The 26,196-nt window shown below is 41.4% G+C and overlaps 2 protein-coding genes across 2 annotated transcripts in view; one reads left to right on the plus strand and one right to left on the minus strand.

Annotated features, from left to right (window-relative positions):
- Positions 1 to 26,196, plus strand: part of MS4A4A (membrane spanning 4-domains A4A) — a 141,888-nt gene that overhangs the window by 42,453 nt on the left and 73,239 nt on the right. The gene's annotated exons all lie outside the window — the stretch shown is intronic.
- MS4A14 (membrane spanning 4-domains A14) lies at positions 858 to 23,013 on the minus strand. The gene is made up of 6 exons (XM_021082974.1): positions 22,398 to 23,013; positions 20,513 to 20,641; positions 17,069 to 17,119; positions 13,880 to 14,029; positions 11,215 to 11,313; positions 858 to 3,094 (listed from the first exon to the last, which is right to left on the minus strand). The coding sequence occupies exons 1-6, from the start codon at positions 22,536 to 22,538 to the stop codon at positions 944 to 946; spliced, it is 2,721 nt and encodes a 906-aa protein (XP_020938633.1). The 5' UTR covers positions 22,539 to 23,013; the 3' UTR covers positions 858 to 943.

Genomic DNA, 26,196 nt, shown 5'->3' on the forward strand with positions numbered 1-26,196 from the left:
GCAGTCTGTCATACTTTTTTTTTTTCTTTTTATGGCCACACCTGCTGCATATGGAAGTTCCCAGGTTAGAGTTAGAACTGGAGCCGCAGCTGCTGGCCTCTACCACAGCCACAATAACATAGTATCCGAGCTGCATCTGCAACATACACTGGAGCTCATGGCAGTGCCGGATCTTTAACCCACTGAGTAGGGCCAGGGATTGAACCCACATCCTCATGGAATCTAGTCGGGTTCGTTATTAATGAGCCACAATGGAACTCCCAGTCTGTCATACTTTCTGCTAAGACATCTGCATCTCTTCCCTTCCCTGCCTCCGACCTCCCTGTCTCCGGGTATGTTTTATTCTTTCCCTATGCACCACATTCTGTCCTCATTGCCACATTCTACCTCAATAACTGAACAAACCTAAAGTTTATATCCTCAACCTAGAGGGGGTTGCGGGGGAGTAAATTGGGTGATTGGAAACAGCAAAACAGGGTAATGGTGGGATTTTTATTCCTCACCAACTCTTTTGGTCCTTGACCCCTTAGAGAGCCTGCACAGACTTCTTCCTGGTTGACCTACAGAGCCTCTATAATACACAGAGGAGAAGGCAAAAATATTAGCACCATAGAAAAGTAAGTCCATATAAAATATTAAGTTGTGAAATGAATTGGTGATCATAAACTGAAACACTAACACTGCTAACAGAGAGTTTAAATGTGAATCATTTCCTCACCCTCAGAAAGTTCTGATAGTGTTAATATTTGTTGTTTAATTGTAATTAAGAACACATTCTTAATTACAATTAAATTAAGTGTTCTGCATGCCCTTTGTTTCCTGGTGAGCGAATAAGGTAGCAACCACACTTGAGAACATAGATTGGAGGAGACTATATTGTTTTTCCCTAATTTGGTTCCATAACTGGGAGTAGTGCAGTATTTAGGTAGATTCTGCACATTGGTCAGTCTTCAGATTGCTGTCTTTCTTTTGGATCATAGGTGGTAGAAGTTACATCTTTGTATGCAGTTGAGCAAGTTGAAGTGTTTTGTTGCACATCTTGTTCTGAATATATATTGGACATATAGGTGAAATATGCGTCTTGTACTGAGCTTTGATAAGAGGAACATTTAAAATCTGGTTTCATGTCTCCTGATTGAATGTCACTTGGGGTTTGACTTCCACAACTCATGCCCTCAGGGTTCTTGTCTCCTGTTTGCTTAGCTTCTGTTTCCCTGTTTTCTTTTTGGATTCCCATAGATTGAGGCTCTTGTACTGAGCTTTGGTTGGAGGAACATTTAGCATGTGGTTTCTTGTCTTCTGATTGCAGGTCACTTGGGGCTTGGCTTCCAAAGTTCATGTCCTGAGGGTTGATGTCTCCTGTGTGCATAGCGTCTGTTTTCAGATCATCTTTTTGGATTCCTGTGGACTGAAGGTCTTGTATTAATCTTTGGTAGGAGGGACATTTAAGATCTGGCTTCGTATCTTGTGATTGCAGGTCACTCGGGCTTTGGCTTCCACAACTCGTGTCTTCAGGTTTGACGTCTCTTATTTGCATAGCATCTTTTTCCAGATCTTCTTTTTGGATTCCTGTAGATTGAAGGTCTAGTTGGTCTTTATCTTGATACTGACTGTCTTGATGTGGAATGTCTTGTGATTGTTCATCTAGATGAGGTGGAATTACGGCATGGACAGTTTGAGTTTCTTGGAATAGAGCTCTCTGGTTTCGGGACTCTTTTACTAGTTGATCTCGGGTTTGCCAGGCTTGGGATTCCCAGTTTTGGGAATGCTGCATTTCAAATTGCCATTCTTGTGTTTTCCATTCTTTGTTTTTCCAGTCTTGAGTTCTCCAGTTTTGGGATTGTTGGCCTGAAGTTTGCCAGTTTTGGATTTTCCAGTCTGGAGATTGCCAGTCGTGGTATTTCTGGATTTGAAATTGCAAATCTTGGGATACCTGCTGTGGGGGTTTCTCCTCTTGGGCCTGCAGGTCTTCGGTTTGCTGATATGGGAATTGTGGTGAGGTTTGGACTTGCTTATCTACGTAGTGACTGTGTGGGGAGAGCCTGTCTTTGATGTGCTTGTCCAGAGATTTCCTCCTTGGGGCTTGTTGGTCTTGAATTTGCAAGTCAAGGGATTTCTGTTTTAGAGATTGCCTACCTTTGCTTTCTTGATATTGAAAATGTTGCTTTGATGATCTCTTGCTATAGAGTTCCACCTCAGATTTCCATTCTTCCGTCAGTAACTTGACTTCTGATTGAATGTCTTGATATAATAAATGCATAGATTTATGCTCTTGAGATTGGATATTTTGTAGTTTAAGATCTAGAGATTGTTGATCTAGGTGTTGCGTATTAGAGGAGTGCACATCAAGTAATTTGGGGGCTTCAAATGGTAGGGCTTTTAACGGCAGCACTTGCCTTTGGAAAGAGGTATCTTGGGAGTGCATGTCTAGGGATGGTAAGTATTTATCTGTAGTGGCTTGGGATTGTGTATTTTTGGATGGTATGTGTTGGGATGGTGTGTCTTTGGATTTCAGTACATTAGACTTTGTGACATGAGATGTTGGGGTTTCAGATAGCAGGGCTTGTTCTGGCAAAGCTTGGGATGGCAAGGCTTGGGGTGGTAAATATGGGATTATTTTTACAGGATAAGATGGAGAAACTTTGGTTGGCAAGGGTTTATCCTGCTGCAGTTGGATTTTCTTTCTTGTAAATTGTGCAGTAACAGCTTGCAGGTCTTCATCACTTAGTTGTTCCGTGTCCGTAGTAATTTCTGAGGACTTTTTCTCAAAAACTGGAGGCAAAGTTTTCGACTCTGGTTCTCTGTCATAAAGGCTTAAAGGTTCAAGGAGGTATTTCTGTTGTTCACCTGACTCGGATAGAGAAGCTGTGCAATAACTAATGCTGCCTCTCCTTCCTGCATGTTGGAAGGCTAAACTATTTTTTGTGACTCTTAACTTGAAGAAAATATAGCCTCCAAAGAAAACAGGTTGTATGTTTGTTGTTGAAACATCACTTGTAGACTCTTCTTGAACCTCAAATTGTATTATAGCATTTTCTTCTGTAGCAGATAGTTCCCTATCTTGAGCAATATCCGAAGGCAAGAAAAACACAATCTATAAAACAAATGGGTGGGGGAAACATTAATAGGACAGAATCATCTTTGATTTATTTTCTTCTTGTATTCCCAAAATCCCAAATTATTTTTCCTCTCTGCCTTAAGATAGCATATAGGAAATAACATCTATAGGAGGAGTCAAAAAAACAAATACCAGTACTGCTTTACCATCAACTCATTGGTTTTATTATGGACAAGACATTTCCCTCTGAGATCTTAAATATTGAATAGGGAATTTATTCAGATTGTCTGAAATATTCTTCCCATACTTAATATAAAGCTTTTGGTTACCAAAGGGGACAGGTGGGGGAGGAATGGATTGAGGTTTGAGATTGGCATAGGTATACTGTGGTATATGGAATGATCGGGTGATGGGGAACTGCTATGTAGCACAGTATTCTGTGTACACCCAATATTCTGTGGTAGTCTCTGTGGGAAAAGAATCTGTGAAAGAATGGAGGTATATAGTGTATGTATAACCAAATCACTTTGTTGTGCAGCAGAAGTTGTCACCACATTGTCAATCAACTCTACTTGAATAAAACGTAAAAAAATAAAAATAAAATTAAAAAGAGATTAAAAATATAAGACTTCTAAGATATTTTAAATTATCTTCTATTCATGTATTGAGGTTTATAATGATTTACTTACGACCTGTTAGATGAATAAGATACTGGAGAACAAATATAGTTAGATGTGGGTTTTACCTGTAAGGCACTCACAATTATAGGTAGACCACGATATAGATAGATAACAATACAGTTAGCAAGTGCTATTATAGAAATAGGTACTCTGTATGTCATGGGGATGTAGAAGATGACCTAATTCTGAGAGACCCAGGAAATGATTCACAGAAGTGATATTTGATCTATGTCTTGATGGATGAGCAGAAATTCCTCAGGTAAAAAGGTAAGATGAAGTAACAATGGAGCCAAAATCCAGGTAGTAGAAACAGCAGGTATAAAAACACAAGGTTGTGACACAGTCCAGTGTGATGGCAGATGGTACCCAGTTAGATATTGTTAGATGCTATGCTAGGACCTATGCATCAAATATCCTTCCAGAGCCATATGTTGAAACCTCATCTCCAGTGCGATGCTCTTTAGAGTCAGAATCTTTGGGAGGTAGTTAGATCACGAGTGTGGAGCCTTTGTAAATGGGAATAGTGTCCTTATAAAAGGGCCCCCAGGAAGCTCCCCAGTTTTCCCTTCGTTCATGTGAGGACACCATGAGAAGTCTGCCATCCATGAACCAGGGAGTAGGTCCACACCAAACTCTGAATCTGTCAGCACCCTGATCTTGGACCTTCTAGCTTCCAGAACTGTGAGAAATAAACTTTTGTTGTTTAAGCTACCAAGTCTTTAGTATAGGAGCTTAGCTGGACTAATACCAAGAAATGTTACCAAGAAGTGAGAGGGCTGCTATAGTACATACCTAAAGACGTAGAAGCGGATTTGGAATAGGGTAGTGGGTAGACGCTAGAAGAGTTTTGATGTGCATGCTAGAAAAAGCTTAAATTGCTGGCGAATAAGGGCAATTCTGGTGAGAACCCAGAAAGATAAAAGGAGAGCTGTGGGAAAAAACTGTCACCTTCTTAGAGAATACCTAAGTAATCCTGAACAAAATATTGGTAGAAATATGCATGCTAAAGGTCATTCTGATGAGGTCTCAGGCAGAAATGAGGAAAATGTTATTAGGAACTAGAGGGAGATGATCTTGGCTGTAAAGTGGTAGAGAATTTGTCTGGATTGTGTTTGTGTTCTGGTGTTTTGTGGAAGGTAGAACTTTAAAACAAGGCCATTGAGCTGAAGCTGTTTATAATTGAAGTGCTGAAGATGGTGAGGCTTGGCTTCTATTTTTCTCTGATTGTAAAATGCGAGAAGAGAAAAAGGACTCAAAGATGGAATTGTTAAGCCTAAAGGAAGCAGCACTTTATGATGTGGAAAATTCTCAGTCCATCCATTTTGTAAAAAATGAGAACATTTAAGAGTAAAGCAAGTGACTAGTTTGATAAGGAAATTATTATGGATCGGCCATCTCAACAATAGCCAGGAGCTGTTCTCCAGGGCAGTGGAAGAATGCCTTCCAAAGTGATTCAGAGATCATCAGGGCTTCCACTCCCACCACAGGTCCCAAGTGCCAAGGGCTCTGAACAAAAATGGTTTCAAAGGATGGGACCACATCTCTGGTTCAGGCAGAACCAAGATGCCCCCACCCCATGCCTCAGGGGTGAGGCCCACACAGAAGAGCTGCTACACGCACTGCACTCTTCAGGTACCTGACTGCCTCCACCTAGATTTCAAAATACAGAGCCACAGCTTGGGATCCTAAACCATCAGAGACATAGGCATGGGACTCTAGCTCAGGAGAGCAGTAGAGAGAGCCAGGCAGAGAGTTAAAATGGGATCATCTTGATGATCTCCAGGGGTGATGACACCCCAGTGTGCTTGGAAGACAGAGCATCAAGCCCAAGAGGATCATTATTGTGCCGTAGAGTTTGTTTGCCCTGTTAGGTTTTGGGTTTACTTGAGACCTACCCTTTCTTCTTTCCATTTCTCCCTTTACAAATGGACATGTCTATCTAATGCTTTTCGATTATTGTAGTTTGGAAGTTTGGTTTCACGGGCTTGTAGCTAGAGGGAATTTGCATCAGGTGGAATCATATCTTGACATCTAACCCATATTTTAGATGATATTTAGCTGAGACTTTGGACTTAGACTTCAAAGTTGATGCTAAAACAAGACAGAATGTTGCGGAGCTATTGGGATGGAAAAAATGTATTTTTCATGTGTGAAAGACATGAATTTGGGAGGCAGCAGGGATGGAATGCTATAGACTGAAGGCTTCTCCTCAACTCTAAATTCCTATGTTGAGAATTCATCCCCAATGTGATTGTATTTGAAGGTGTGGCCTTTGGGAGGTGATTATTTTGTGAGGATGATGCCATCAGGAGTGGGGTTGGTGCTCTTATAAAGGAGACTCCAGAGAACTCCCAGGCCCCCTCCACCATATAAGGTGGCGGGTGGCACACCAGGAAGTGGGCTGTCATCAGACTCTGAATCTTCTGGTGCCTTGATCTGGGACTTCCCAGCATCCAGAATTCTGAGAAACAAATTTTTGTTGTGTAAGCCATCCAGTCTGTGGTATTTTTTTTACAGCAGCTTGAATGGACTAAGACACTAAGCTAGGAGGTTTGGACTTTCTTTCCATTACAGACAAGTGAGATCCGCTGGCTTTTTTTTTTTTTTTTCTGTCTTTTTGCCATTTCTTGTGCTGCTCGCATGGCATATGGAGGTTCCCATGCTAGGGGTCCAATCGGAGTTGTAGCTGCCGGCCTACACCAGAGCCACAGCAACTCGGGATCCGAGCCGCATCTGCAACCTACACCACAGCTCATGGCAACGCCGGATCGTTGACCCACTGAGCAAGGCCAGGGATTGAACCTGCAACCTCATGGTTCCTAGTCGGATTCATCAACCACTGCGCCACGACGGGAACTCCATCTGCTGGCGTTTTTTAGACAGCTAAGTGAGTGACAGCATCTGATACAACCTTTAGCCAGTGCTTCCCATTCTTTCCAATTTTTTAATTTCTTTGAGAAGGGTTGCTATCACAGACCAATCTGCTGATTTTTGTCAGCTTGTGCCCTTTCTGAAGACATTCATAGAGTCAGAGTAGGCTATTGTTTCTATTTGATGAGGTGATTGGAATCTGAATGATTAATACACCTAATTATGGTTATCCAGTTGATCGACGGCAGGGCCAACATAAGAATTTCCACATTCTCTTATGCTACACATTGTCACTCCTCACCCTTCTAATTTTCCACACCTGTATTTCATCCCTATTGGAAGTCAATTTATGTAAGGGTAAATGGTACTCTAGGGGAGGTATCTACATTTTTACTCATTCCCAAACTTCCATTTCATTTGAATTGTAATTTATTCATTTGGTAAAAGAGAGGTTTGGAGGCATGAATTATAGTTTCTCTAACTCTGTTCAAGCTGTTCAGTGCTATGATTTAGAATTTACTCATCCCTAATGATAACTGAGAAATTACCAGGTGCCAGCAAGGTTCCAAAGTCATGTCAAGTAATTGTCGTAACATCCCTAAAAATCTTTGTTTTATGACTGAGAGAACTGAGGTTCAGAGAGATGTTAATGAATCTGACCAGTGTTATAAAGCAATAAACTTGTGAAGCTAGGATTCATACACTGCAGTTGAATTATAGGTCCTCTGCTTTCCTATCTAATCTCATCTCTAATCTTTGCTTCCTTATAATAACTATTTCAGTTATATCTTACTCCAGGGTAACTATGACTGGAGATTATATGAAATAATGCTTTTAGTCACAGTAGTGAGCACAGTAAATATTAAAAGTTCACTTTCCATTTCTTCTTGAGAAACGCGTAGCACATAGTATCTTTAAATCCTCTGTTGTGCTTTGCACATTACTATGCCATTAAAAAGTTTATTGATGGGATTAAATTGGGTAGTTATGCAGTGCGAGTATTTTTTTCTACTGGCTGCATACATGGCATATAGAAGTTTCCAGGCCAGGGACTGAATATGAGCCAGAGGTGTGACCTATGCCAAAGCTGCAGCAGGGCTGGATCCTTTAACCCACCTATGTCAGGCTGGGGATTGAACCCACACCTCCACAGCAACCTGAGCCACTGTGGTTGGATTCTTTTTTTTTTTTTTGTCTTTTGTCTTTTTGTTGTTGTTGTTGTTGTTGCCATTTCTTGGGCTGCTCCCGAGGCATATGGAGGTTCCCAGGCTAGGGGTCCAATCGGAGCTGTAGCCACCAGCCTACGCCAGAGCCACAGCAATGCGGGATCCGAGCCGCGTCTGCAACCTACACCACAGCACATGGCAACGCCGGATCGTTAACCCACTGAGCAAGGGCAGGGACCAAACCCGCAACCTCATGGTTCCTAGTCGGATTCGTTAACCACTGTGCCACGACGGGAACTCCTGGATTCTTAACTTACTGTGTCACAGCAGGAGCTCGAGTAATTTGTTTTAATACTTCTCCTAAGGAGTTTCCCACAGAGTTTTGAAGTCTTCTGTATTTATGTCGAAAGCAATATGGAAGTTAACTTGGGCTCAGATAACATGATAAAAATATTATGAGTGAAATGTTACAGAAATCAATGTACAATTATGATTTTACAGATTCTCTGAAAACTAAGAAATTTAGGCCATGAAAAATCTATAGGCAACATTACATTTAAGGGTAAACTATAAAACTTTTTTACCCTGATATTGGGAATAAGGAAAGACTGAGTATGCTCAGTATTAAAAACAAAAACAAAAAACATTGTATGGAAGGCTCTACATAGTGTAATAAGTCAAGAAAAATAAGGCATGAATTTTATAAATAAAAGTGTCATATTTACTGGTAATTATCTACGTAGAAAATTCTAGGAAATCAGTAAAAAAAATGCTAGAATTAATAAGTTTACTACGGTCATAGTATACCAGTATATAAAAATAAATTATAGTTATTCTATATCTAGGAATGGAAATCTGGAAAGTAAAATTTTAAATGCCTTGCAAAATAGTAATAAAGGAGCTCCTGTTGTGGCTCAGCAGGTTAAGAATCCAACTAAGTAACCAAGAGGATGCAGGTTCGATCCCTGGCCTTGCCCAGTGGGTTAAGAATCTGGCATTGCCATGTGCTGTGGTGTAGGTCACAGACACAGCTCAGATCTGGCATTGCTGTGGCTGTGGCAGAGGCTGGCTGCTGCAGCTCTGATTCAGCCCCTAGCCTGGGTACTTCCATATGCCAAAGATGCAGCCATTAAAAAGATTTAAAAATAAATAAGAAAAAACATGAAATACTTAGGGATAAATTTAACAAAATAAGTATATGATTTATACAATGAAAACTACAAAATATTGCTGAGAGAAGTGAAAGGAGATGTAAGAAAACAAACACATTCTATGGACATGGATGAGAAGACTAAATACTACTAAGATGTAAATTTTCTCAAATTATTTATATGTTCGATGCAACTCCAATACAAATCCCAATAAAATTTTTTTTGGAACTGATAAATAGATTCTAAAATATATATGGAAACTCACAGGACCTAAAACAGCCAAAAGTGATTTTGAAAAAGAAAAAAGATTTACACTACCTGATTTTAAGAATTACTCTAGAGGAACCCGGGGAACAAGGCAGAATAGGGAGCTCCTGGAATTTGTTGATTCATCTGTACAGTAATCGTACTGACAGGGATGTACTGGCTGGTGAATGGACAGGCTATATCAGTCAGTTTCAGTCTTTAGAACAGTAGTGACCACCCATCTCTCACTCTCAGCCTCTGACAGGCAGCTGGAGGATGGCAACCTGTGTTCTTGGTGTGACTTGCTCAAGGCAGAATAGGCAATAAGGCAGTACCTTGTCTTCCTGATAGTCGTGTTTCTGTGTTCTAGTTGCAGATGCTTCTGATCACTGAAGTGCAAGCACAGAGGCTGGGTACCATTGTTTCAACCTATACTGGCTGAAGCTACTTTGAGGGGAACTATTCCAATTTTTGACTTTTTGTTTGATGTTCAAACAACTGTGTGTATGTGAGAATGCAGAAGCCCACCATTCATGCCCAGGAAAAGATGCAGAGAATATATTAAACTCTCATCTTAGGCTGTTCTCTGTCACAGACATGATCCACACCAATAAAAAAAAAAAAGAAACAACCCCCACATCACCCCCTGAAGGAAAAGGAGAGTCTGATTTCCAGAGTTAACACATTATATGATTCAAATGTTCAGTTTTCAACAAAATACATCACAAAGTCTACAAGGAAACAGGAAAGTATGACTCACTCAATGGAACAAAATAAAGGAGCAGATAATATCCCTGAGGAAGCTCAGACTTCAGATATACTAGAAAAAGACTTTAAAACAACTCTATTAAAGATACTAAAAGAGGGGGTTCCCTTCGTGACTCAGTGGTTAACAACCTGACTAGGATCCATGAGGATGTGGGTTTGATCCCTGGCCTTGCTCAGTGATTAAGGATCTGGCATTGCTGTGAGCTGCGGTGTAGGTTGCAGATGCAGCTCAGATCCCATGTTGCTGTGGCTGTGGCGTAGACCAGCAGCTGTAGGTCTGATTCAATTCCTAGCCTGGGAACTTCCATATGCTACAGGAATGGCCCTAAAAAGCAAAATTAAAAAAAAAGACATTAAAAGACTTAAAGGAAGTCATAGACAAACATATGAAAATTATTTATGAACAAAATGAGACTATAAATAAAGAGGTATAAATTATAAAACAGGACCCCAAATAATTTCTGGAGCTGAGGAGTACAATAAAATACACACCAGAGAGGTTCAGAAACTGATGTGAACAGGCTGAAGAAATAACCAATGAATTTTAAGATAGGACAATTGAAATTATTGAGTCTGAGAAAGAGAAATGGAAAATAATTAAGAAAGGCGAACAGAGCCTAAGGAACCTGTGAGCTATGAACAAGCAACGTTAGAATAATATAGGTTCTCATTAAGTCTGGTTTCTCGTATATTTTGGCAGGGTGCTAAGGAGCTATGTCTGAACAGAGACGGCTGTGGATAACAGACAAGCTGGAGCAAGTCGGCAGGACCCTGGGAGTCTGGTTTCAGGTGATACAGTTCAACTGCTTGGATAGCTGCAATTTTTAGTGATTGTTGTGTTTGTGTTTGGGCTGCAGATTTTAGGTGAACATACAGGATGTATGGACTTGAATCAGCCAAGCCTTCCTTAGAAGAAAGAGATCTACTCGATAGTTTCTAATAACCTATATGGGGAAAAAGAATGGATATATCTATAGCTATAACTATATCTATCTGTCTATCTATCTATCCATAACCGATTTACTTTGCTGTACACCTGACACTAACACAACTTTGTAAATCAACTCTACTCCAAAAAAATTTTAAAAAAAAGCAGCGTAGTTGTCTCAAAGGGTGGCATGAGCCATCTGGCTTAAGTTTGTCCCTCCTTGATCTTCCCAAACTTAGAAGTTTTAATTCAGCAACTGGGAATTCTGCGCTGCCCCACTAATAGGCCAGAGGTCACCTTGGAGTGTTCCCATAGGGATCCATTCTCCTAACAATATTGAACGCACCTCATCTGACCTTGTCAAGCAGTTGCTTCTAAAGGAGACGACAGTCACAGAGATGCTGAGCTCCACAATGCTGATGATCAGTAAGACTGACAAAATTCCCTGTAAATAATGAGAATAAATATATGGCGTTTGAAACAAAGGCTATAACATTTTAAAGATAGAGGCCAAGGAGCACGTACACTGTATGACCAAGTATGGGAAAACCCATATTTTAGATGCATCTGGAGCCATCAGTAATTGAATAGTTTTTATCTAATGTCTTTCTAGTAAGGAGAGGTAATGGATTCCAGTGGCTGTAGGGGTCAGACAACCATCCCAAATGAGTGAAACCATGAGGAGGGGAGGAAGGAAGAAGAAAGGAATGTCTCAGTATCCATTACTCAATTCCAAGCAATAGTTGCCATGTGGGAATATGGGCCCCTTGAAGCCTGGTCTTTTTTCTTTTCCTAAGGGAGCTGTACATATGCATTTTTAATGTGAAACTCTCCAGTTATTTATTCACATGTATGAACCAAACGGAACATATCTTCAGGTTGGATATAGCCCACAGATTGCCATTTTGCACATTTTACCTGAAGGTGATATTTAGCTGGAGAAGCAACAGGGAATAGCATAGTGTCTAAAAAGTTTAGACTTTGAAGACAGAAAGAGCTGGTACAGTCGGGTCCAAGATTACATTAACCTTGTACCAGAGACTGAGTCTCTCCAAGTCTTGGTTTCCCATATCCAAAAGCTTGAATAGTCTCCATTTGTTGATAAAACAAAATTTAGGAAGTTCCTACTGTAAATTTACTGGCTTCAGCCAACAACAAGATGGACCTGGTCTTGATCTTTGCGGAACTTGCATCATTGTAAGGAAGTGACAAATAATTAGACAATTATTTAATTAACTATACTATGATAAGTGCTATAAAAGCATTGGGAGCTATTTACTACTGTAATGGGAGACCTGAGCAGAGGTACGATGAGGAGGGACCTCCTTAAAGAAGTGATGTTTACACTGAGAGTAAAGAATGAGGAGGAGTTAATTGGGTAAGTAGAAAGGGGTAGGCACTGGGCCAGGGAATATCTGAGGCAAGCAAATTGCACATTAATTGAAGGTAATATCGCACATTTTACTATAAGGTAATATTTATTGACACTTTAATGAATCCCAAGAGGTGGTGGGGAAGTGGAGTGAGAATGATAAAGGCCTGGAATAATGTTGGAAAGGCAAGCAGGATAGGTGCAACTGGGTCTTGCAAGCCTTTTAAGATTTGGGTCTTCGTTCTCTGTTTAACAGGAAGCCGTTGAGTAATGTGCCCAGATTTGCACTTTTAAGTGATGACTTTAGCTGTAGTGTGGACAGTGGGTTGGTCTTTGGGACAGAAGTCAGTCCAAGAGGTATCTAAAGCCTATGGTTCCAGCTCTTTTTTTTAGCTTTTTAAAATCATCTGGGTTAAGTTACAGCAAGGAATCATGGAGTGATACAAAGGAGGGCGTGGAACACATTCACCATGATTCTGTATGCAGAAACTAACCCTGCAGTGCCCATCCGTGCTGGGCAGGAAGTAGAGAGCAGAGTTTCATTTATCTGGAGGTTGAACCTCAGGATACAGTTTTTTTATCTAGTATATACTAAAGAAATGTACAGCAGTGGCCTCCTGTTCACTAAGAAAAAGGGTAAGGATTATGATATTATATCATATTCTTGGCCCAATTAGGAGAGGATTTTGTCCCTTACATTGGTTTCTGACTTTCTTTAAGTAACCTTTTATGAGTCTAATTCTGGAATTTATCTGAGAACATATGGGAATGTCCTAGGCTCACTTTAATGGGTGATTATGAGGATTAAATAAGATCTCATATTCGGTAACTGATAACTCTTTTCCTTTTCCTTCTTTATTGGGGAAGACAAGTTCCCATGATTCCACTTCACTTCCATCCACACAAGTCAAATCTCATTAACATTCTAGGACTAAAGCCTTGGAGATGTGGCTGGTTAAGATATAATGAAAGCCCAGAATTTGCTTGCAGAATAAAGGGAAGGACCTTCCGGAATCTCTGACATGCCTAAAAAATAATGTCATTGAATACTTACTAGGTAAATACTTAAAATTACAGTGACAATGATATTTTCTGATAAAGATGCAGTGCATTTGCTGTAAGAAATAAAATTCCTACATTTATGTAAAATGATTTATGTTCTAAAATTATTAAAAACACTTTATGCCTTAAACACCCTTCTCCAACTGTATTTAGTATTAACTGAGTAAACTTTTTAGATGCTTCTCTTCCTCATTAATGCTGAAAAGGTAACTTTTAATCCAGTCCATGTCAATACTAATAGGAATGGCTAAAACCTATCGACCACTCGCACTCTGGCAAGTAGTGCTCCAATTTAAATAACCCTCACAGTAAATCAGTGTAGTTGGTATTCTTATTATCTTCATTTTTCACACGAGGAAAACGGAGGCTCAGAAAAGACAAAATATTAGGCTAAGCTTATAAGTGACAAAGCCAGGATTCAAATCCGAGACCCTGTGGCCCTCGAGTCACCTCTCAACAGTCATTTTGAATGCTGAGACCACTTTGATTATTGAAGTCAAAATCGATGAATCAATGCATCATGAACAGGGTTCAGGTGCGACGATACAGATTCATTGTACAGAGTAAGACCACTTACACTGTAAAGGACTCTACTTATAGCACATGTTCCTTCGAGGGAAGGCGCCTGGCAGTACTTGTGTTGGTATCTGTAGCTGATAATGGTGAAAAGAATCCCAGCTGCTGCAACCAAGGAACTGATAGCATTCATGCTTGTGACACCTTGTCCCTGGAAAATAGTTTTCAGAAATAACAAAATCAAAACCGGATCAAACAAAAAATCTCCCCTTAAGAATTTCTTAATGCTCTTCTCTTTCCCAGGACCCCTCAGGCATAAATCAGTTCGGTATCCCGCATTCATCAAAGTTAGAAGACAGACCAGGTTTTAGAATGAGCCAGGAAGCTAATGATGAGAACAGGGAGAAAAGGAATGCCCTCTGGTTAAGGCTAAAGAAAATATTCATTTTATCCCAGTGCATCCTCTTTCATAATCCATAAGCAAAATAGTGTATTGGAAAGTATCACGTCCTTGTAATCAGACTTGATTTTGAGTTCTAGTGAACTAGGACCTTCTGCAAGTTAACTAATCTCTTGTAATCTCAGTATCTACCTTTAAAAACAAGAATGATGTCACCTAACTTTAGGGCAGTATCCATTTATTCATTTACTTTTAGTAAATACTTAGTGTCTATCAGCTCTGTGTCAGGCACCTCATTAAGCCCGTGGGACACAAAGATAAACATGACAGATGAGGTCCTGCCTTCCTCTGGCTTACATCATCCCCCGGGGATAACCAACCAAATCAGCAACTTATTTACAGATGGCAATGAATTTGGCCTGAGGTTTAAAGATTTCCTCTCTCGCTCTCAGTTTTCTACTGTGGAGGCTATGTAAAGTTCAGATCACCTCCATCAAGTTCCTATTCCCTTTATTTCCTTTTTTTTTCTTTTTTTTCTTCTTATAGCTGAACTTACAGCATATGGGAAGTGCCTGGGCTCAGGGTCAAATCAGAGCTGCAGCTGCCGGCCAAAGCCACAGCCACAGCATTGCCAGCTCCAAGCCAAGTCTATGATCCACACCACAGCTCACAGCAATGCTGGATCCTTAACCCACTGATCAAGGCCATAGATAGAACCCACATCTTCATGGATACTAGTTGGGTTCAGTACCACTGAGCCACAAAGGGAACTCCCAACTTCCTGTTTTGTTTTGTTTTGTTATATAAATCTGAGTTCCTCTGAAGGAAGGGGGATGTCTTATTCATATCTATTCCCAGCACTGCTATTGCCCTTTTAAAAGAAAAAGAAAGAAAAAGCTCAAATCTCAATTCAGTAGGTATCTGCTATACCTTGAGTGTGTTGCCTTATGGTGGGAAATGCAATGATACTTTGGCACAGCCTGTCCTATCCAGGAGCAGCTTGTGGCTTACTGTAGCAGGACTTGCAGTCTGTCTATCCCTGACCCAATGTTTGCTCCAAACACAGTTCTTTTCTACAGACAAGCCTTTTGGCAGAAATTATTCAAGCCATCTTTTTGAATCCTCAGTCTTTCGCTCATTTCAAGGCTCTGTTTTGGCTCCCATAGGACAGGTTATGAACTGACGTCTCTAAAATAAGCAATTCCTTGTGTGTATTGTGCTCTATGGTTTACAAAGACCATGCCCAGCCTTAGTCTCATCTGATCCTGACTACAGTTTTATGATGTAGGCAGATCTCTCATGTTCCCCACAGTCCAGACGAATAAGGTCCAGGGATTCAGTGACTGTGAGTTTGAAGGAAGAGCCGCCATGGAAAGCCTGCTCTTCTGACGCCCGGTTTTGTGCTCCCAACCCCATGCCATAAGTGTCTGCCTCCATCTGCTCCGCTCTGGGTGAGTCGTGGGTAGGTCCGCCTTATCCTTAACATATTCCTTAGCTCTGAAAGGAAGTCCGCGCAGAGAGAACAGCATTTGGAGTTCCCCCTGCATGGTCTGCATTTACTCCCAGGGGGAGTGGGAGGTGGGGGCTTTCATCCCCCAGAACTTCCCTAGGGTATGTAATTATCCCTAGAGGACACTGGCAGAGGACCACAAAAACAGAGTTAGGAGTTCCGTCGTGGGCAGTGGTTAGGAATCCAATAGGAACCATGAGGTTGGGGTTCGGTCCTGCCTTGCTCAGTGGGTAAGGATCGGCGTTGCGTGAGCTGTGGGTAGGTGCAGACGCGGCTCGGATCCGCGTGCTGTGGTCTGGCGTAGGCGGTGGCTACAGCCGATTCGACCGCAGGAGCAGCCAAAAAATAGCAACAAAAAAAAAGCAACAACAAAAAAAAAAAAAAAAAAAAAAAAAAAACCAGAGTTAAAATGGCTTTGAGAGAAGGTCCACATCCCCAGGGCCTTAAAAGAGTCTGAGTGGTTGGAGGAAAGTACAAACATGTAAGTCTTATTTTGCCGTGTATACGTCGTATCTTATTAAATCTTCAAAGTAATCATTTAGAGTTGACACAGCAATGCCTGGCAATCTTGATTCAGTCATGGAAGGATCTAGCATCAGACTCTTGCCTTGAGACCTCGAGCAGGCCCCAAAGAAAACCTCTGTTGAGGTTGGGGTGGGGGTGTGATCACTGGGATCCTGGGATTGATTTTGGTTAGAGTCGGGTTCATCAGTCTCGACCCAATAAATATTTGAGCCGGACCGTGTTTTCTGACTCTCCTATGCATTTGGGGATCTTGAGAATTATCCCTGGCTTCTACCCACTACCCAGCTGTGACAATCAAAAAGGTGTTCGGGCTTTGTCAAATATTCCTGGGGGCAGATCTGGAGGGGGTACAAAATTACTCCTAATTAAGAACCATGGAGTTAGAGGAATGTAGAATTTTTTTGTTGAAGTATAGTTGCTTTACAGTGTTGTACCAATGTCTGCTGTACAGCATAGTGACCCAGTCATACAAATATATCCATTCTTTTTCTCGTACTGTCTTTCATCTTGTTCTATCCCAATATATAGTTCTAGAACTAGTGGATATGGTTCCCTATGCTCTATGGCAGAACCTCATTGCTTACCATTCTAAATGTAATAGTTGGCATCTACTAACAAGCAACTATTTCAGTTTCTTTGCTCAGAGAAATGGGAACTAGTGGAAGGATACAGGGCTCCTGGTGATATTGACCCAAAGAAAGGCCAGACTGCAAATCTGACCGTAAGATCCGTTGTTACTCAGGGCCATGTGCACAAAGACGACCTAAAGCAAGTGGAAGATTTTCAATTGCACAGAAGTCACAAAAATGACTTACCAGGCATTTTCTATCACCGTTGCTTCCTGTGAAGTATCCTGCTATAATGAACTGTTAAGAAGAAAAGAGATCAAAGTTAACGGGTGATGCATTTGACACCCCCATAGTATCATTCCCTTTGGAGAGTATATTGTCATCTACGTGTCTGTGAATCTCCCAGACCAACCAGCATCTGTCTTTTCCATCAGGGTGGGAGGAGAGAGGGCACTGATGTAAGAAGGAAGCCAGTGCAGGACGTGCTCAGTGCTGAACAGGGACTCTTTGCCAGGGTCAGATGGGGGGGCAGGCAGGCCCTGCTTCAAGGTCCACAAGTTACCACCCAGGTGGACTCCAAAAAGAGAGGAATGTTGGGCCCTGGGCCTGGAAGAGTGAAGGGTAAGCTCTGTCTGCTCTGAGCCGACAGAGGGAGACATTCTCAGGGAAGAACTCTAAAAGCTGATATAGGCCTGCAATCTAAGGTAATTATCTCAGCCTCCTTTTTTCATAGTTGAGTTTCAGTGTTGTGCTAATTTCTGCGGTACAGCAAAGTGGTTGTTATATATACATTGTTATATCTATGATATACACACACTTTTTTTTTTTTTTGTCTTTTTGCCATTTCCAGGGCCGCTCTCGCGGCATATGGAGGTTCCCAGACCAGGGGTCCAATTGGAGTTGTAGCTGCCGGCCTATGCCAGAGCCACAGCAACGTGGGATCCGAGCCGCGTCTGCAACCTACACCACAGCTCATGGCAATGCTGGATCCTCAACCCACTGAGCAAGGCCAGGGATCGAACCCACAACCCCATGGTTCCTAGTCGGATTCGTCAACCACTGCGCCACGACGGGAACTCCTATACACACACTTTTAAAATATTCTTTTCCATGGTGATTTATCACAGGATATTGAATATAGTTCCCTGTGCTGTACAGTAGGTCCTTGTTGTTTATCCATTCTATATATACTAGTTTGCATCTGCTAACCCCAAACTCCCATTCCATTCCTCACTTAACCCCCCGCTTCCTCTTGGCAACCACAAGTCTGTTCTCTGTATCTGAGTCTGTTTCTGTTTCATGGATAAATTCCGTTGTGTCATATTTTAGATTCCACATATAAATGATATCATATGGTATTTGTCTTTCTGTGTCTGATTTACTTCACTGAGCATGATAATCTCTAGATCCGTTCATGTAGCTCCAGATGGCATTATTGCATTCTGTTTTATGGCTGAGTAATATTTCATCGTGCATATGTACATCATCTTCTTGATACACTCCTCTGTTGATGGACATTTAGGTTGTTTCCATGTCTTGGCTGTTGTGAATAGTGCTGTAGTGAACACAGGGGTGCATGTGTCTTTTTGAATTACAGTTTTGTCTGGATATACTCCCAGGAGTGGGATTGCTAGATCGTACGTCAGCAACTTCTTTACATGTAGCATAAAGAGCCTTTACCATGCAGGGAGAATGAGAACTGTGCCACCCAAGGTGGAGTCCTATACTTTTTTTTTTTTTAATTCTAGAAATGGAGACCTCTCTTGTAGGAACTGGTTTTGGACCTTAGGGATATTGGATCTTGGATCTTGGAGTCCAAGGACCTTGAGGTGATTTTCAGAGGTCAGAGAGTCACTTTCGATACCTCCCTCCATTTCACTGCTCACATTGGATCACCCTCAGGTTACGTCTGCCTCCAGGTTGCTCTCAAAGCTACCCATCTTTATCTTCACTGCTGGTACAGGGCACCATCTCTCCTGGATTCCTAGCTCCCCCCAGCTGATTCTCCCAGATTTTTCACTGTCAACCTTGAACTCATTACCTCAGAGAACATGGTATTTTAATATAATAGATCTTCAAATATTACTATGGTCTTGAAAGATTATCAGTGGATTTCCCTCTGGTGTGAAGTTCCACATCCTCATAGAACCACAAGGACTGGCCTGGGCAGCAGTGAACTATTTCCAATCTCTTAGGGTATAAAATTCTTGGGAAGGAAGATAGTATGAGAAAAAGATGTGTATGTGTGTATATATGCACACACACACACACACACACACACATATGAATGACTTGGTAACTATGCTGTTCAGCAGAAATTGATACAATACTGTAAATCAATTATACTCTAATAAAAAAAAAATCCTATGAGGGAGAGTTCCCATTGTGGTGCAGCAAAAACAAAACAGACTGGCATCCATGAGGATTTGGTTTGATCTCTGGCCTCACTCAGTGGGTTAAGGATCCGGTGTTGCCGTGAGCTGTGGTGTAGGTTGCATAAATGGCTCAGATGCTGAATTTTGGAGGCTGTGGCATAGGTAGCAGCTGTAGCTCTGATTAAACCCTTAGCCTTGGGAACCTCCGTATGCCACAAGTGCAGCCCTAAAAAGCAAAAGCAAAAAAAAAAAAAAAAAAAAAAACACAGAAATTAAACATCATCAGATTTCTCCACAGAAAAATAAGGTCTAGCCTAAAAAAAATAAAAGCGGTGTGCCAGAACCTCATTATAAATCGTGTATACAGATCACACAGAGTCATCCTAGGATCATTCTCTTGTGAAGTGCGCAAGTGAGGAGTTGGTCTGTCTCCTTTTCAATGTACTTTGAAAATCAAATTCAATATTATCTGATTTACATTTGGAAGATGAATACACTCCTAGTTTCTGAAATGCAGATGATAAACAAAGCATGGAATATTTATGGTTATCAAAGAGAGCAGGGTTTTATAGAGACAGTAGTCTCATGTATTTATTATTTCCTCCATTTGTTCACTGCATGGTTCATTTATTCATGCCTCCTGTACGTGCACTAAGCATGATCCTAGGGCCTGAGAATGTAACAACACCTAACCAGACAACATTCTTGCCCTCTGGGGACTGTATGTTTTACTGGGGGAAGCTCTAATGAGTCCACCCTTAATATTATGGCCGCAGATTAGGAACCAGGGCTGTGGGAATTGGATGGAAACAGTACTGAGAATTATGCTTATGGTTCTATCACTAACCGGAGGGATGACACTCCTGAAACTGTCTCTGGACATAATGGAGGGTGGGGGTTTAACCTATAGTAATAATCGGTTAAAATTCTCCTTAAGCTATAAGAATTTGTGATTCTGTGAGGGCTAGCTAGATATGTTTAAGTTAGTACCTACTCCCAAACTCCATTTTCTTATTTGCAAAGGGAAAAGTGGGATATTTGCCCATCTAATCCCCCAGATTGGCCATAAGGAACAGATGACTGACTGGACACAAGGACTTCGGAAACTTTTAAACACCGCACACCTCAGAGTAATTATTACTACGAACTGGCAGTGCGCCGACCAAACGGAGTCTCTTTTCTCGCCATGGAGGGACTGACCACCCTGCTTCCCTGGGGACCGTCGTGTTTATGGGGATCCCTGTTCTAGCACTTGAAGCAGTTCAAGGCAGTCTATACCGCAATTCCTCAAAAGCTCCCAGCTGACAGTACTCACAGTAAAGGCTCCCCAGAACGGGTACCCTATGAAGAAAACGAGGGGAAATCTTTGGGCGAAATTCAAGTAATTAAATGCAAATATAGCTCCAATGCCGGCTATGATCAGGGCAAGCAGGATCTGGATCACCTGTGAGGAGAGAAAGGGGTACAGGAGGTCACAAGGGGTACAGGAGGTCTCAAGTGCCCCAGCCTCTTTGTACCCTCCCAGGTCCCTTCGGCATCCTTCTGGACTCAAGGGTCACACATCCCTCCATCTGAATGCCTTCCTCTTCCATTTACCGGCCATTCTCAGACTTTCTGGAGACCCAGTGTCTCCCTCCTCATCGCACTTACCTGGGTCCTCGTTTGAATCCTTCACCATCATCCTCCCCTACCTTCAACGTCTCCTAGCCATTACCAGTTTATCTTGTATTGGACAGATTTGAGTGTATGTCTGTCTTCCTCTAGACTGCAAGACTATTGAAGACAGGGACTCCAAACTATTCGCCTTTATGTTTTTCCCTTCCGTAGCACCAGCATCCTATTGTTATTCTCATCCCAGTACACACACATACCCATTTCCCACAGTCAATATTTTGAATCCTAGCAGAGAAACGAATTCCTGCTTTTGGAATTACAGCCTCAGCCCAGGTCTCTAAAAATGTAAAAAGTTCACTGATCCAGAGCAGAGAATCTGGGGTGACGTTACGTCTCATCTCTTGATGCAGGGGCCTGTCTAGAGCCAAGAGTGACTGGTCGGAGTTCCCGTCGTGGCGCAGTGGTTAACGAATCTGACTAGGAACCATGAGGTTGCGGGTTCGGTCCCTGCCCTTGCTCAGTGGGTTGACGATCTGGCGTTGCCGTGAGCTGTGGTGTAGGTTGCAGACGCGGCTCGGATCCTGCGTTGCTGTGGCTCTGGCGTAGGCTGGTGGCTACAGCTCCGATTAGACCCCTAGCCTGGGAAACTCCACATGCTGCAGGAGCGGCCCAAGAAATAGCAAAAAGACAAAAAAAAAAAAAAAAAAAAAAAAGAGTGACTGGTGGGTCTCTCAGCCTGTTAGGAATTTGGGGTGGCGGGGGCGAGGAACAGCATCGCGGTCCCATGGGGTCAGTGGCTTTTCCCAGGGCAGAGGCTCTCCTCTAGCATCTGGGTTTTTCTCCAGGCCACACTTCAGTGGCGCTATATCAAATTGTCACAAGTAGTGACTTTATTCTGGTACTAAGGGTGGGGGCGGGGCACACAGCTTCACTCTAGTTCATTTATGACTGAAATTGTGTGTGTGTGGGTTTGTGTGTGTGTTGACATAGTGAGTCACTCTGGAGCTTTGGATGTGGCTTTCAAAAAGCCCCCAGTGCCCGTAACAGCACAGAAGAGATGCTTAACCTCTCCTTTAATGGCTTTTAGCTCCTAGGTAGGCATCGCCACACCCTGAGGTTGCTTCTTCAATAAAATATTTGGATAGTTGCCTACATATCCTTTGCTAGGATTCAAAAACCAGAACTAGCTCCTGATGAAGCATCCCTAGGTTTTCTTCAGGGTTAGGGGAGTTATTCATCACAGTTAAATATTCTACTTCTCAGAGTTAAATAAGCCCTCGAAAACGTTTCTAAGAGAGGAGACAAAGACGGTGTGTTTCTAAACAGAACCTTCTCTTGTTTGTCACAATGTAGGGAAATGGTATTATTAACTACCTATTGGTTATCCTACTGATAATCCAACTACTTGCATAAGCACATGACTTAGAAGAACTTATGATCCATCAAGAATGATACATTGTGGATGAAGGGTGAAGGGAAAAAAAGGAAAATCAACTTCCTTCCTGAAAAGCATCTCTGCAAACATACTTGGAGAAATAACTTAGGTTCTCCCTCCCAGGATGAACCATGGGCAGGAGAAGACTTACCCCCAAGACTCTTGGCTCTCCCTTCAGGACATCCAGCAGAGAGGTATGAGGTCCATAGGGAAACGCAGTCAATACAGTTTCATTTGGCTGTATAGTGATGACTTGGGTCGATCTTTTGACCTCCTCCTCTGATGACTCCATGATTCAGGGGCAAAACTCTGTTAAAAGAATGAGTGAGTAAACATTGCAGCCAAAACCATGGTCTTCCATCAGACTCACGTGGAGTCCTTAGCAATGAGCCCTTCGCAATTACTTAGTACTAGAACCGACAGAATCACGGTCATTGGGTCATAGAGTCTTAGAATTCTAGAGCATATTCTTCTGTCTTCCAGGTGAAGGATCCAGTTATCCAGAAGACTTCCTTTCTTTTCAGTTTGTTTGTAAAAAGATAGTAAACACAAAGTTATTAGATGGTGTACAAACAAAGACCAATACCTATGTTCATGAGATATAAAGAAACTAACGTTATGGAATAGCCACTGTGTTTCAGGCACTGTGGAAGGTGTTTTGTTTTTAACATGGATTCACATGTATTCTTTTTTTCATTTTAAATGATTTTTATTTTTTCCACTATGGTTGTTTTACAGCGTTTTGTCAGTTTTCTACTCTACAGCAAAGGGACCCAGTCACAGAATACATATGTACATTTTTTCTCACATTTTCCTCCATCACACTCCATCACAAGTGACTAGATATAGTTCCCAGTGCTATACAGCAGGATTTCCTTGCTTATCCATTCCAAATGACAAGCTATTGCACAGCAAAGGAAATGATAAAAAAAAAAAAAAGACAACCCAAGGAATGGGAGAAAATAGTTTCAAATGATGCAACTGACTAGGGCTTAATCTCTAAAATATACAAACTTATACAACTCAACAGCAAAAAAAAAAAAACAACAATTGAATTGAAAAATTGGCAAAAGACCTCAATAGACATTCTCCAAAGAAGATATACGGATGACCAACAAGCACATGAAAAAATGCTCAACCTCACTGATTAGTAGAGAAATGCAAATCAAAACTGTGAGGTCCAGCCTCACACCAGTCAGAATGTGCATGTATTGTTTTAACAGTTCCGCAGTGCTGAAATTGAGGTCCAGAAAGATTAAGTTGTCAAGATCCCATACCATGGGGCTGGGGATGGAGTCAAACTCTGTCTCCAAGATCTGTGTTGTTTTTATTCACCCATGTTGACACCCTCTTTCAGGAAGAGTTTTCCACTTGTAGTTGATTAGCTGTCTCACTTATTGTTTAACCACATTCCTTTGTAGCCTAAAAGTCATAGTTAAAAAGTTCCAGGACCAGATATAGTTGCCACTTTAATAAGGCGTATTTAAACTTTCAGAAAACAAATTCTCCTCAAGGTCTTCCCCACTTTAAACTATGAAAATACAGTTAAAATAATGTAAAATGCCTTTAGGAATATTGCTCTCCAAGTTTTTTTGTTTTTTTTTTTAATTATTGGGCTGTAGTTGATTTACGATGCGGTATTAGCTTCAAGTTTACAGCAAAGCGATTCAGACATATAGCTATCTGGATATATACACGTATCAGTGATTTTTTTCCATCTAGGTTATTACAGAGCATTGGGTTTACCTTCCTGTACTTTACATAGGTCCTGTTAGTTATCTATTTTATTCACAGTACCGTGTGTATGTTCATCTCTTCCTCGCAATTTATTCCTCCTCCCCACAGTTTCCCCCTTGGTAACCGTAAGATTGATTTCTAAATCTTTGAGTTTGTTTCTGTTTTATAACTGTTCTTTTTTATTAGATTCCACGTATAAGTGCTATCATATGGTGTTTGTCTTTCTCTGTCTGGCGTACTTCACTTAATATGATAATCTCTAGGCCTGTCCCTGTTACTGCACATGCTCTCCATGTTAATCCTTTATATTCCTACATTTGTCGTGATTTTAACAATTAAATCATAAAGTAATCGAAAATGTGCAGGTATCATGTTGAGTATTTCCTAGTTTGTGGCATCCATGGATATAGCAGAGTGTCCCAACCTCAGCACTGCAGGCCTTTGGGGCCTGAAGATTCTTTGCTGTAGGGAGTTGTTCTGTGCCTAGTAGAAAATTTGCAGCATCTCTGGCCTCTGCTCATGAGGTATTAGTGCTCATGAGGTATTAGCAGCACATCTCCAGTTGTGACAACCAAAATTTTTTCCAGATACGGCCAGTGTCCACCAGGGGGCAAAATAATTCCAGGTTGAGAACCGCTGATGATGGTAGAGAACCACAGACTAATTGCAGACTGTGTCCCCTGTTAATTTTTTCCTGGAAGAAGGACTCTTTGTTTTTCACATTCAGACTTTAGAGAAGGTATGGATTTCTCAGTACAATGTTTTTTTTTTTTTCTGCCAATGTTTATGCAGGTAAACCTAATTTACGTACCTAAAGTGCAATGCAACCTTTTAAACAGAACAAAGTGTGGGAGAAATCTGTATTTAGATTCTAAGCAGAACTGACAGACAGACCATCTGAATCATGTAAGAGAAGTTTTGAAAAGCCTGCTGTGTCCATAAACAAGAGGTAAGCCCGGGATGGTGCTGACTCTTAAATTCAGCCACTATCTGTAAAAACCCATCTGTTTGTTACCAGCGTGGTTGTTTGGTGATCAAGGATTTATAATATTTTAAGCATTTTATACCCGAGCGTGTTAACTTACCACTCCTGGATAGATCTTTACTGCCTTTTACTTATATTTTAGGAAATTGGATGGGAGTTTGGGTTGACTAAAAACGTGTAATCGCTTTCCTTTAAATTGATGAAAACAACTCTCTTCATGCAGAATACCTGATTTTTAGGAATGAATTACTAGTATTAAGCAGGAGAAGCTTATAATTCTAATCTGCATTTGTTAATTCAAAATGAATCTCATTTATCATTTCAACTAGCTTATAGTTGTCAATCTCTGCCTTTTCTCCACTGCTTCTGACTTTCAAGTTTCTTAAAGAACAAATATTTCAATCTATGGGCTCAGACCAGAAGGCAGGAACTAGGCTACTCCATGGAGAGGTTAAATGACAATATTTATGGGGCAACTACAGTCAGGATAATATTCTTTGAATGGTAATGGTATTCCCTCTTGCTTTCAATCTGCAGAACCCCCCCTTTTTTTTTTTTTTGGTCTTTTTACCATTTCTTGGGCCACTCCCGTGGCATATGGAGGTTCCCAGGCTAGGGGTCGAGTCAGAGCTGTAGCCACCTGCCTACACCAGAGCCACAGCAACTCAGAATCCGAGCCGCGTCTGCAACCTACACCACAGCTCACGGCAATGCCGGATCCTGAACCCACTAAGCAAGGCCAAGGATTGAACCTGCAACCTCATGGTTCCTAGTCAGATTCGTTAACCACTGAGTCATGACGGGAACTCCAAAAACCACTCTTCTTGAGTTAGACAGGTAATATTTAGCACTTAGTACGTGCCAACATTGCTCTAAATAAAATGTATTACTCCATCATTGAGTTAATCCTTCTGCAAGTGTTACCATGTCACTCAATAACCTTGGGAGGCAGGTTCTCTTATCATACCCATTTTAAAGATGGGGATAACTGAGGACCATAGTTACTGCTGGTAGATGGTAGAAACGAAATTTGAACTTGGCTTTTCCTCTTCTATTTTCTATGCAACAATCCAGGGTGTGTTCGTTTTCTATGTCTATGTAGTTACCACAAATTTTGTGACTTAAAACAACACACATTTATTATCTTAGAGTTTTCATGGATCAGGAGTCAAGTCATGGCTTGGTTGGTGCCTCTGCTCAGGGTCTCAAATGGCTGCAGTCAGGGTGC

The sequence above is a fragment of the Sus scrofa genome, chromosome 2 (assembly GCF_000003025.6).
Source record: "Sus scrofa isolate TJ Tabasco breed Duroc chromosome 2, Sscrofa11.1, whole genome shotgun sequence".
Classification (NCBI taxonomy): domain Eukaryota; kingdom Metazoa; phylum Chordata; class Mammalia; order Artiodactyla; family Suidae; genus Sus; species Sus scrofa.

Excerpts from the sequence above, each read along its gene's own strand:
- MS4A14 (XM_021082974.1), bottom strand. The coding sequence starts at position 22,538 with ATGGAGTCATCAGAGGAGGAGGTCAAAAGATCGACCCAAGTCATCACT. Across the intron at positions 20,642-22,397 it reads GAGAGCCAAGAGTCTTGGGG|GTGATCCAGATCCTGCTTGC; the intron begins GTAAGTCTTCTC and ends CTCTCCTCACAG. Across the intron at positions 3,095-11,214 it reads GCTTGACAAGGTCAGATGAG|ATTGTGTTTTTCTTGCCTTC; the intron begins GTGCGTTCAATA and ends TTTGTTTTATAG.